The 12,675-nt window shown below is 37.0% G+C and overlaps 3 protein-coding genes across 3 annotated transcripts; 1 reads left to right on the top strand and 2 right to left on the bottom strand.

Annotated features, from left to right (window-relative positions):
- Positions 1-86: 86 nt before the first annotated feature.
- On the bottom strand, positions 87-1,137 carry LOC129577320 (uncharacterized). Its single transcript, XM_055464122.1, has 4 exons — positions 998-1,137; positions 778-903; positions 477-683; positions 87-349 (listed from the first exon to the last, which is right to left on the bottom strand). The coding sequence occupies exons 1-4, from the start codon at positions 1,040-1,042 to the stop codon at positions 173-175; spliced, it is 555 nt and encodes a 184-aa protein (XP_055320097.1). The 5' UTR covers positions 1,043-1,137; the 3' UTR covers positions 87-172.
- A 103-nt stretch (positions 1,138-1,240) lies between these two features.
- Positions 1,241-3,864, top strand: LOC129577318 (COP9 signalosome complex subunit 7b-like). Its single transcript, XM_055464118.1, has 5 exons — positions 1,241-1,886; positions 2,004-2,256; positions 2,377-2,597; positions 2,780-2,942; positions 3,525-3,864. Exons 1-5 carry the CDS (start codon positions 1,689-1,691, stop codon positions 3,551-3,553), a joined length of 864 nt encoding a protein of 287 aa, XP_055320093.1. The 5' UTR covers positions 1,241-1,688; the 3' UTR covers positions 3,554-3,864.
- Positions 3,858-5,532, bottom strand: LOC129577317 (OCIA domain-containing protein 1). Its single transcript, XM_055464117.1, has 6 exons — positions 5,089-5,532; positions 4,888-5,022; positions 4,563-4,820; positions 4,277-4,500; positions 4,061-4,206; positions 3,858-3,963 (listed from the first exon to the last, which is right to left on the bottom strand). The coding sequence occupies exons 1-6, from the start codon at positions 5,197-5,199 to the stop codon at positions 3,944-3,946; spliced, it is 894 nt and encodes a 297-aa protein (XP_055320092.1). The 5' UTR covers positions 5,200-5,532; the 3' UTR covers positions 3,858-3,943.
- Between the last annotated feature and the right edge of the window lie 7,143 nt (positions 5,533-12,675).

The raw sequence follows: 12,675 nt of genomic DNA, 5'->3' as shown, positions 1-12,675 counted from the left end.
AATACATCATGCCTATTGTGAAATTCGCAATAAATTTGCTTTTGCCGAAACTTCTAATGAAAACAAAAAAAATTTGCACCGCAATATCAATTAAATAACAATGATATTGAGAATCAATATATTTTTTTCGATTTTTTTTACAAGGAAATTGGTTAATACTCTAAGTAAGTGGCTAATAATAAACGGTGTGTTTTATAGCGTATTGTTCACGATTTTTACGCTGCAGCTCTTCGTATGTGACATTCTCATAGTGACGATTACGAGTGTCATCTTTATTTGGATCAGCGGTGTGATGCGTGTTAATCCCTTTGAAATGGGGCCGTTCTAAGTCTAAATTTAGATGATTGGGCTGCAAAGAAAAATATGGACAAAAAAATGAAAATGTTTAAATATGAAAAGATCGATTTAAGCTCTTAAAAAAATCCGAAATATTCGATTATGTCAATATTAATTCGAAGCATCAAATGAAGACTCACTTGGAGAAACGGTTTTTTGGCGCCATTCTTGATATTTTTATCCTTCCAATCAGCCATTATCATATTTCGCACTTCTTGATACCGATGCGAAGTGTAAAATATGGCTAATTTATCATAGTAATTCTCCCGAATTCCCAGTAAACTGGCGCCAACGCCAATGCACATGCACAAAAAATTCTTTCGCATCAACCCAAAGATTCCATTGTTCTACAGTTGATTTAAATTGAATGAAAAACAATATTTCAGAATTAATGAAAACCAATATAGTGTATAGGGGCATTTGGCCAATCGATGAAATTACTTTCAAAAATCCCTCCCGTATGGCAAAATATGTGGCTGCACTCAGTGCAATTGTGATGGGAACGGCACGTTTCGTCAAGGCTTCACCAATGCAATCATCCAACAGTTCGACCTCTTTCCGTCGATCCTAAACACAAACAAATCAAAAAACACTAAATGTCTACAAAAAAACAAGCTCAACTCAAGGATAAATTGATAAAATTGATAGCAACTCGCCGTACATAGAATTTCTTTCGTAAATTGCCAAAAGTGTCTTGGTAATCCATTGGCAATGAGTTATTGTTTAACTTAAATTTCTATGCTTGTTGATAGACGCAATTTAGGCTACAAATGACGAAAACTTTGTTGATTGCATGCCAAATCTACTGTAAAATAGACTACAACGAGAAAAAGAGGAAAAAAATACAACACACACAATTATGTAAGGTAATGAAAACAAAGTGCAAATAATTTGTTGTCATTCGAATTGGAACGGCTCAGTTGTCAAAACAGCAGCAGTGCTACCAACTGTCAAGCGACGTACGGCACAAGAATGTATCTGTTGGTGCATGTATGCCAGTGTGTAAAAAAATGGACAGACTGGAGCTTGACATTTAATTAGACACAACATTTATTTCGATTCACATCTAAAACGTAAAATTTGTTTCCCTTTATTTTGGTGTGAACAACATCTTGCCGATTTTTTCTACCAAACAAAAAGAACATACAAACACGACGACGAAAACCAAATTACGCGTTTCGTTTGGTTAAATTTTGTGTTTTGGCATAATTGTTTTTTTTTTTCTGTTTTCAACTGAAGCATTCTGTGATCCGTTGATTATTCACACTCACACACAAAATTTATTGTAGCCAAAAATTTGTGTTTTCGTTGTCGAGCAGTGATTTCATAAGCCCACATATAGATTACGAACAATGGCAATGCGTTCGGGAAACATGTTGATCGACGAAGGTGAAACAAAGAAACCAGTTGCACACAATCCACTGGAACAATTTTTGCTGTTGGCCAAAGGTACAAAGGGTGCTGCGTGCCAGGATCTTATAAAAACCGTACTTGAAGCGCCCGGTGTGTACGTCTTCGCCGAGCTACTGGCACAACCAAACATCCGCGAGGTAAATCTAACGGATCCAATTTTACTTTTATCATTCATAGATTTGTCACGTGGAAATTTTCGATTTTCGCTCTTCATACTTGATGGGACTTTCTAATGTTTATACGACTATTTTCAGCTGGAAAACACACCACACGTCAACTATCTGAACACATTGAATCTGTTCGCATTTGGCACATACAAACAGTACTTGGACAACAAGAGCTCTCTCATCGAATTGACTGACACCATGAAAAATAAACTCAAACATCTCACAATTGTCACGATGGCGATTAGCAACAAATGCATTGCGTATAGCGATCTGAAGGAACAATTGGACATTGGTTGTGTTCGTGAACTCGAAGATTTGATCATCGAATCCATTTATGCCGGTTTGTACACTAGCTACTCCAATTCATTTGTAGTTTGTAACGCCGTTTCTGTCTATCTTCTCTGAAATGCATTGTCTTTTAACGCGTTTGTTCTCTTTGTCATTCGATTCTTTGCGACAGATATCATCCACGGTAAATTGGATCAGAAAAACCAACAGTTGGAAGTCGACTATGCGATCGGTCGTGACATTCGGCCAGAAGATGTGAAAAAAATCTCGGACACACTACAAGAGTGGTGTGACTCATGCGAATCGGTACTGCAAACAATCGAAAATCAAATTGATCGCGCCAATGCGGCCAAATCCATGCGCACCAAACACACCGAAGACTTGGAAGCCGAGGTTTGTTTCTATTTGTTTTTATTTTTTGGAAGAAGAAAAAAAAAGAATGCAAAAATGCTTGACATTGAATTCAATGTTGAAAATGTGTTAGTTCCATTGAAATTGAGAATTAGGTTATTGTGCATGGAAATGTCATAAATGCGATGACTCATTGTGAGTGTGTGCTTTGGATTTTCTTTTAGATCTCGAATTTGAAGAAAACACTCAAAACCCATTTAACTGACATCGATGAAGATTATACGATGGACTACAAGGAATCAACGACATCCACCACAACCGCATCGACCACGGCCGATTCGCGCATCAAAAAGAATAAATGCAAAATCATGAAACCATCCAGTGGTGGTAAGTCTTGGTTTAAATTCTAAAATGTGGTGAGAACATGTCGAAAAATCAAATCAGAATAAGAGAAAATGCCCGCGCGGGAGAGATAGAAAGAGAGAGAGAGAGAGAGAGAGAGAGAGGGTGGGTGAAAAAAACGACACAGCAAAAGGCTAGTCAAATATACGGCGAATGGATCGAATGTCATTGGAAAATACAACGGCATTAATTCATTGCAAAAAAAGAAGAAAACAACAAACAAAAATCAACCCCAAAGAACTGAAAACAAATTTACGAGGAAAAAAATAAACGAATACATAAAAAAACATTGTTTCAAACGGCTTGTGAAACATCATATTGAAAAAAACACACATATAATTGAATAAAAACTCATGTCAAGTTACGAACAAATCGGCTCGTTGTTGTTCTTTTTCTTCAGTTCAAATTTTAACTCGTTCATTTTTTTTCTTGTTTTTTTCATTTGCGATTTTGTTTGCTTTTTTCTTATTCATCGTATTGTTTTTTTATTTCGTTCTTGTCAAAACGTTGCACTTGTTCATTTTGCATTTTCTTATTATTTTGACTTTCATATATCTTTTTTTCTAGGCAGTGGCTTAATAAAATTCCATCGATAATTTGCAATTTTCATCCAAAAAAAAACAATCTAGCAATCACATTCTTAGGTTACCTCATCTTAACGTTCGTCGTTCAACAAACGAAACAATTCAAGAAGAAAAACTGCTTGCATTGTTCAACGAAGCAAAATGAGGGAAACACGAATCAAAGAAAATCCCAACTAACTAACAACTGATCAACAAATTAGATAATGAAGAGAGGAAAAAAGAAGAAAAAAACACTGATTTTTGAATTATTTTTTTTCGCATTTTTTTTGTTAAATATTTAAAAGAAACAATTAATAAAACTGATTTGTTTTTACTGAATTGTACACCAATTTTGTTTGATTTGAAATCTGTTCATGCAATCGGTTGACAATAGATCTATTTGTAGCTACAGCGTTCTCATTTTTACTCCGACCAAGCATCACCTATACAGAAAAATTATTGTGGAATTATCAGATGTTCGAGAGACGTACGTATTCAATTTGAATGTGAATGAATGCAAAAAATTATCAATGGACGTACCATATTTGTTCTTTGGCCCGGAATTGCCACCATCATCATCGGCTCTAGCTCGGAAATTGCGTCGCCGATCACTATCAAGTGTTGGACTATATGATCCAGCCGGTGGACTAATACTAGCTGCCGGTGGCGGTGGTGCATTGCCTTGACTGGAAAAGAAATTAGCAAATTGTCGTTTATCAAAATCGAATCACATCAACAAAGTGTTTCCATTCTCACTTGTAATATGCTTGTGGTGGTGGTGCTTGATGCTGTGGTGCCTGATGGCTCTTCGCATATTCGTCTCGATTCTTCTGACGTAGTTCATCATAAGTAACTGTATTTTTGCGTGTTGGAATCGCTAATTCTTCATTTAAATCATTTTTCCCTTCCATCGTTGGATGGTAAAGATCATCAAGGCCCGAGTAATTTGGTCGGCTTGTGTCTAAATTTAGGGAGTTTGGCTAAAAAATGCAATGTGTTTCAGTTAATACATGAAAAAAGCGTGTATTATTGTCAAAATTACTTGGCCATATTCATCCGAATAGGAATCCGTTGCTGATTGAAACGGTGCCAACGATAGTGCTGTTGCTACTCCAGCATCTTGTGGGCCCAAATCCCAATTGCTGCCGCCTTTGCGACGACGCAGCATTTCGGCAAACCGTGAATTTGGTATTGCCATCATTTTCTCTTGGCATTTCTTCATATAACTGATTCTGCCCGCGATATATCCGAAAAAACCTAACGCTATCACCTTTGGCCATGGACCAAACCTCATATTTGGCTATGGAAGGAAACAAGAAATTAACTTTCATTAGAACAAAGAAGTGTACACATGAAATCATTCGTACTTTTAAATAGCCATTCTTAACACCCAAAAATGCAGCCGTTCCCAAGCCAATACTAAATGGTAGACTGCGAGAGTAAAATGATTCCCTTTCACATTCAGCAATTACTCGAAGCTCTTCGGCTGAAAAACGGTAGTTCTGTATGTAAAAAAAACGAATGTAAATAAATGTGAATTGCAAAAATTACGTCATTGTTTTATTTACCAGAAATTCTTTTCTTGGATCGACCGATTGCTGACCTTGTTGTAGTTGGCCATGTTGTTGAGGATATTGTCCATAGGCCGTGTTTGGCCCATATGCATTTGGGTCTGACATTCTCAAACAATCAACTTTTTCTCTCTCTCTCTTTCTTTTCGAGCCGCAAAAAATCAACGAAATTTGTTTTTGCGTACACTTGAAACTGGATTGATTGTTGAAATGTTAGGTTAATAGCAAATACAAATGTCAGATGTTTTTCTTCTTATTTTTCTTTTCATAGTCTACCCGCCGGATTGTATGACGTTTAACAGTGTATGTGTGTATGTTTATATTTACATTCTTTGTAGCGATAAGATTTGACAGATGAAATCAATAGCACTTATCGGGAATCCGTTTCAGTTTATGGGTAATCTAGAGGAATTGAGTGCTGTCGATGAATGTGGTTTTTCTCTATCAGCCATAATCATTTCAATAACATAAGCTCATGCTCAAGTAAATAACATGACAATTCGATTTCCATTGATTATAAATGCATTTATGGATCATTCAATACAGAAATGTGTTGCGCCATCTGGTGTTAAACGGTTTTATTATCTCTTCGTAGACGGTTTTATTCTTCTTTTGATGATTTACTGAAGAAAAAAACTCGTTCAAAAACACTCGCAATTTCATCAATTGAATGATCATTAATCTATTTTTTTAGAGCAAAGTGTTATTACACAATTTAGATTTAATCCTCAAAAAATTAATCAAATAAATACAGTCATTATTTGGGTGAGAACATTTATATTCTTTCACACACACTCACTCGCTTAACACAAGTCAAAAAAATGATTAAGTACGATGATGATATCAATGTTTCGTTGATGATTCCATATTATTTTGGGACTTGCCACTTTATCAATGGCACATAATTCATCTTTGAATGAGCGTGTATGTGTATGTAATGTACTCATTGTTCAGCTTCAAGCTGAATAATAAACGATATTGTACGATGGATTAGTCGGAGATTAAAGCAAAATGAGAGAAAATATAGTATAATAAAAATTTATTTCACTGAAATTGTTTCAATAAAATATTTGATTGGATTTTTATTTAGAAAAAAAATTAGCTCTTTAGCTCAAGATCTTTTTCACTCTTATTCATTATTCAGTCGTATAGCGAGAAACAATCGATTGTTCAATGGAAAAACTTCAGAATCACCTGGTCAATTAATGAATTCCAATCGAATAATCCGTTTGATCGTTTCATAACAAACATTTCACCTTTTTATTGAAAGTTTCCGGTGTCTTTTTTTTCGTTCTGTTTCAACCGCAACTCACCTCAACAATTTATAAGTTCTGAAATAAAATCGAATGATACAATAAATATTCGGTCGAATGTTATGGAAGTCACATTTCGATCAGCGAAATATCATCATTTATTTTACGAGCGCGTTAAACTATTTTTGATGAAGGTTATTTAAAACAAAAACAATATCGAAAAGTCAGTTATTAAACAAGTGCCTGAAATATAGTCATGGTGGGATTATATACTTTACACGTACAAATTTGTTATTTGATGAGAAGCTCTTGGTAATAACATTTGATGAGGTTTATGATTTGATTTGATTTTGATATCAACAATTTCAACGAACAGACTTACACATATACACCCACCGCACCAATTCTCAATGGCATCAAGTTACAAGTGGCATTGGCTTTTCGATGCGCTATCAACAATTTCCATAAATTTGTTGACTGATGGAAAAGAGTACATTCGGATTTAGACATATATTTATGATATATATTTAATCAAGACATTTTATGTAGTTGATGTTTGTGCCTGGCTCGTGCCAAGATGTGTCATACATATCTATCTATACATCATAATACCTTGTTCATCAATTTTTATGTTATTCTTTATACGATGGTGGTTGTTTTTTTTGTTCGTATGGTGTGTAATTCCATTATTACCGTAAATGTTATAATTTTAGTGTCTATTGCTTGAAAAAGGGTAATTCAAAAAATAGAAATAAATATGATTGGCCTCAGGTAGGTATTAATAAATTAATAACATGTACAATAATAATTCTGCGTATAATTGATTGAGAATGCGGGGAGAGTGAGGCGAAGTATAAGGAAAAACAAGCGGTATTTTTTGTTGTCTTTCGATGGTGATCCTAAAAAATGTTTGTTCGTGCTTTTATTTATCGTTTGTTTGCTATTGTTTTATTATTGGTTCGTGTTTGGAAATGATTTTGGATCGCATGGTTTCGGATACTCTCTCACACTGGACGCGGCTCAATTATGATTATAGTTGTTATAAAAAATATTTTTATTCATACGTCCACTCGTGCACAGTTTCTTGTGTTGTTGCTCTTGTTGTTGTTGTTGTTGTTGCTGCTGCTGCTGCTGCTGCTGATGATGATGTTGTTGTTGTTTGCGAACCGTTTCAAGCGTTAATTTGGCGTTTAAAATACATATCGTGAGTGAGTGAACAGGCATTAGTTTGAGCGAGCTTGAGCGGCAATAATGTTTTTGGCCTGTTTTGTGAAATTGAAGCCCGCTTTTGAATGGGGGGATGATGTGCGTTTATTGAAGTATGCGGTCATACAATTGCTGGTGCTGTGGTTCTTTCGCTCTCGTCTAGTCTACGACTCACTCAATTTCTCATTCATCCATTTGGTTTAGTTTGTCGCATAACCACACGCACACACGTCATGCAAGGCACGCGTTCAATCACGAAATGGACTTCCATCAACCGTACATAAATTAAAAATACTTGCGCCTCGGTCTCGCGCGCGCTCTCGGCGATTACTTACGTATGCGTCCCTCTCTCTCTCTCTCTCTCTCTCTCTCTCTCTCTCTCTCGGTGTGTGTATGTGAAGTGTGATGAGTCGCCACCAGCCATCACGCACTTTTCATGCCCAATTCTTCTCGGTTGCAAATATGATTAAAAAACAAACCGATTTTGAATCGTGTATATGCGAAATTCATGATACAGTCGATCCACTTGCTTTCCTGTGTTCGGTTTGATGATGACTTCGTTTCTGTGCTCCGCCACGCTTTCAACTCTTTCTCCCTGTGCGATAACACCACAGTATTTGAACGAACATACTGCAAATCATACATCACACACAATATCCAATACGATTTGCAGTCATGGGCCCAGCTCAACACAGTTCCGCTCTATTCTGCTCTGCTTTGCTCCTGCTATGATATGCTGAGCTGTGTTGTGCTGTGCTGTGAATCTCATTCGCATACAAAATATACATTTTTGTTGCTTTTTGTCGCTCACATTTTACATATTGCTATGAAAGGTTATGTAATGGTTGCGCTTTACCGTCAATTCACACACACACACATATACTGGCATACGCACACAAAAAGGAATATCGATCGCAATGCTCTCGCTCTCCCTCGTCTTCTCTCGCATTCGCATTCGAAAGCACATCATCGACTGCTCGGCTTTCGGAAAGAATGTTTCGTGGAGAGATGTGTGCCATAGCGCGAACAGGCACAACATATTAAGAGAACGCTAATGCCCATTGTGTATTTTTCAAGCACATATCCCGCTACGGATAATTTTTCTTTTCTCTTCTTTTTCTCGACTTTCGGTTCTGTTCTGTTCAGTTCTGTCCTCGGCGACTCGAATCGCTGTTGCCTGTCATTTCGAATCGTTTCTGATGCCTTTAGTGATGCTTTTTTATTAGATTGTATCAAAAAGCTCACACCCCAGCATTAGCATCATCATCAGCAGCATCATTCCTCTACGATACATGAGTGTGTTGACTATCTCGCGCGCGCGACCAAGAGCGAAAGAGAGAGAGAGAGAGAGAGCAGCCGACTTCACAGAGAAACTGCAACCCTGTTAAGTGGTTCAAGATTACTTGCTTAGTTATTTTTCTTACATTGTGCGATTGTGTCATATTACTTTGCTCTTCGGCACACTATGCTATGCAAACAATGGCCCTTCGTACGTGGGGTACTTGTCGAAACACCCTCGGCTCCTGTGTGTGTGCCGCATATAACTTTATTTTTTTGCTTCTTTCCTTTTTTTGCTTCCTTTTTCCATTACATTGTTTTTGTCTCACATCTCTTCTTCGTCGTTTTTTCTGTTCCTTTTTGTCTTTTGCCCCAAACACACATTCTCACTCTTGACTTTGCGTGCTTCTTGTTTTCCGCATCTCCCTTTGTGACCTCTGCTGTTTCTCTATATTCCATTTCGTCATCGTCGTCGTCGTCTTCTTCTTCTACTCCTTCTCCTTCTACATTGCCTCTCTGTATTCTGCTTCGGTTCTCCACTTCTTTTCTCTTGTTTTTTTTTTTTCGTTTTGTTATTGGTTTGTTTGCAAATCTCCGTTGAAAATGAGCGAAACATTCTTTCAAAGCAATTTTCAGCAGGCGATTTGTAATCCAAAATACTTTCCAAATAGAATGTGCTGTATGTTTAAATAACTCGCTCGCTCGTTCGTTCGTTCGTTCGTTCGTTCGTTCCTTCGCATCACATTTCGATCGTGTGTGATGGCTGATGCATATATTGAAAGAGTTGAAGTTTTCGTGCTCTCTCATAAACTTCCGAAATATTTTTTTTTGTTCAGTTCACTGAAATATTTAATTCATATTGAATCTCCTGAATGAGGTCGCAACTTCGCTATATGTCTCAAACACACATACATTCACACATACACACACGCACTCGATATGACTTTCCATAGATGACTGATATATGTATGCTGATTATGTATATTGTGTAATTGCACTAACCAATCAAATTGACTTCTCCATTCGATTGCAATATTTCCATTAATTTCTCTTTCTGTTCTTTTTTTCGCGGTTTTTTCTTTACAAATATTCGGCTTCAAGTCAATCGAGTGTCGGTTCAATGTTTCAACTTTGAAATGTAATTAAACATGTTCATTGCACCCACATTTTCCGACAAGAACAACGACCTAACTCAAAGCATCCCATGCCGTTTTTTTTCCTTCTTGTCCATTTATTCGTTGGCTTGTTCTTTCACAGCCGATCGGTCGATTCAACGATTTCAACGTGTCATTTTGCTGGGAAAACAATATTTGAATCGTTTTATTTGCCTTTGGAATATTTGGCATTCTTGTATGACCCATTAGAAACAGTGGTAGATTGACCCACATAATTGTCTTATCAGAGCAAGAGAGAGAGAGAGAGAGAGAGAGAGAGAGAGAGAGAGGAAGAGATGTTCGATTAGCATGAATATGGGTCAACAAAGCGGATACATTTCACTTAAAAAAAAAAACCGTGTCGATAAAAACCAACAACAACTACCAAAAATGCCGAGTGTCAAATTGTTCATTTGGGTTTTCGCTCATGGCTCGTCTAATTCATTCAGTTTGCACCTCTACAGCATTTCTCATGCTGCCGTTTTCATTATGAGCAACGATTTTGGACGATGGTGTATGGCTTGATGGGTTATGCGATACGCGTACGATAATAACGGATTGATTTACTGCCACGATGTTCGATGGTTTTAACACGAAAGTCGAGTTATAGAAGAAATGGCCATTTGGGATTGCATGTGCTTGTATTCGGTAAATATGCTCTGAATCCTATTTTCAGAGCATAATCATGCTTAACAAATCCACTTTTTTCCCGTTTCAATGTGGTTTATGTGTGTATATGTGTGTTTGGCTCAGGTGACTGGAAAATATTGGGTGAGTGGTTAAAAGCTGCGAAACAAAATAGTGATATCCATTTACTGAACTGAATATATACATAGGTACAATATATATGGTATAGGTTCCGAACACCCCCTAAATGCACTTTGACGCTTTCCGTTTTTGTTCTCTCTCTCTCCCTCCCTTTCTCGCTGTCTCCCAATGACTTGGACCATGACGTCAAAGTGGTAGCATATGAATTGTGTATTCCGATCACATTGATATTGTATTTATAAATACCAATACAACGTTGTATTACCATTTTTCCACCTCAAGCCGTCATTCAACGCCATCATTCGATCGGATGAACGAAAGGAGTGAGCATAGAGCGCACATACGATGTGTACGAGAAAGGATACACACCAAAAAAAGACGACAAGAAGTATGTGTTGTTACTTTGCCTTTACTTGTGGCAAATGTGAATAGTCTTTTGCACGGTATGCTTCATGTCTATAGCTGAGCTGGCGGTGTATTGAGCATTATTTAAACGCTAAGACCCGTAAAGTTCATTGAATACTAAATCAATTGAGCATGAAAGATCACAATAGCGACCATACAATGATTTGCAAGGCAAATACATCATATACAGCAGCCGTAGCCGAAGCAGAAGACACAAAAATAGCGAATAATCCACATGCGACCGGAACAATGTAAATGACAAGCAAAAGTAAAAGGCGCATCATTCATCAGACTCAATTCAATCATATCACAAAATATGCAATCTATCTCGTCTAGTCATTTTGGCAAAAAACTTTTGCTTTTCGCAACCAACTAAAATGGAATAAATTACATGGGATTTGGGTTTAATCGCTGGTTAATTAATTGTTTTCAAAAAGCTAGAAAATCCAACGGGAATAGCCAATCAATACCCAATTCACCCGACGTGCTTATGGGGATACAAATAGCTGGTGAATCGGGTGCATTCAAAGCGATCTCTCTACGCAAGCTCAAGACAAAAATCACACATACACACACACACACACACACACACACACACACACACATAGGCAAACGCAACACACAAACACGCACACACGCTCAACGCGCACATTTGAAGTCAATGTGGACAGTGTGTCCCCTATTCATCATCCAAAATATTACAAGTCGTACAAACACATCCACCGAATGATTACATCAAATACATTGTATGCAGATTAGACTGGCTAACATACACTTTCTTTTCCTTTCTCTCTCTGTCGCACTCGCTCTCTCGAAAATGAAATCGTTTCCTTCAGCAAAATTGTGTTCACCAAAAAAAAAAACACATTGCGGTATCCTATTCATCTTTACAAATTTCCCGAGTTATTTTTGAAAGAAAAATGTCGTCAGTTTCTAGAAAAGCATGGTTATAAACCGTGGTTTTTCTTCTTTTACTGTAATCTAACGAAGGAAAGTTCCATATATAAAATTGCAAAAGCATTCCGTACAGGCTAGAGCAAAGCATTCAGCCAAATTCATTGAATGCCACTTATAAAACACTCTTATGGCACGTACACTTTTTTCCAACGAAAATACGAAGAACGGTGCTAAAATGGGAAAATCATTTGTATGGTCGCACCACTCGCTCGTGCGTTCATCCATTCAATGGCTATGTGGAAAAAGGCACATGTATACACACGCGCACGAGAGCAAACCTCTACACAGATATACGCACACATACACACACACACACACACACACAGAGAGAGAGAGAGAGAGAGAGAGAGAGAGAGAACACAAATAGTCAACGTGAAATATGGTATGCTATAGAAGTAAAGTAATAAGTTACTTATTAGTTATTACTTTCATTTTATTACTGTAATAAGATGGACTTATTACTTATTACGCATCTTATTCCTTTGTTAAAAGTTTCATACAAAAATCATGTCAAATTTTGCAAGACACATTTTTTTTCAACATTTTTTCGTCTGACATATTTT

The sequence above is a fragment of the Sitodiplosis mosellana genome, unplaced genomic scaffold (genome assembly GCF_009176505.1).
Source record: "Sitodiplosis mosellana isolate CC-2019 unplaced genomic scaffold, AAFC_SMos_1.0 Smas_scaffold_6197, whole genome shotgun sequence".
NCBI classification, from domain to species: domain Eukaryota; kingdom Metazoa; phylum Arthropoda; class Insecta; order Diptera; family Cecidomyiidae; genus Sitodiplosis; species Sitodiplosis mosellana.
This window is presented reverse-complemented; position numbering and strand designations above follow the sequence as displayed.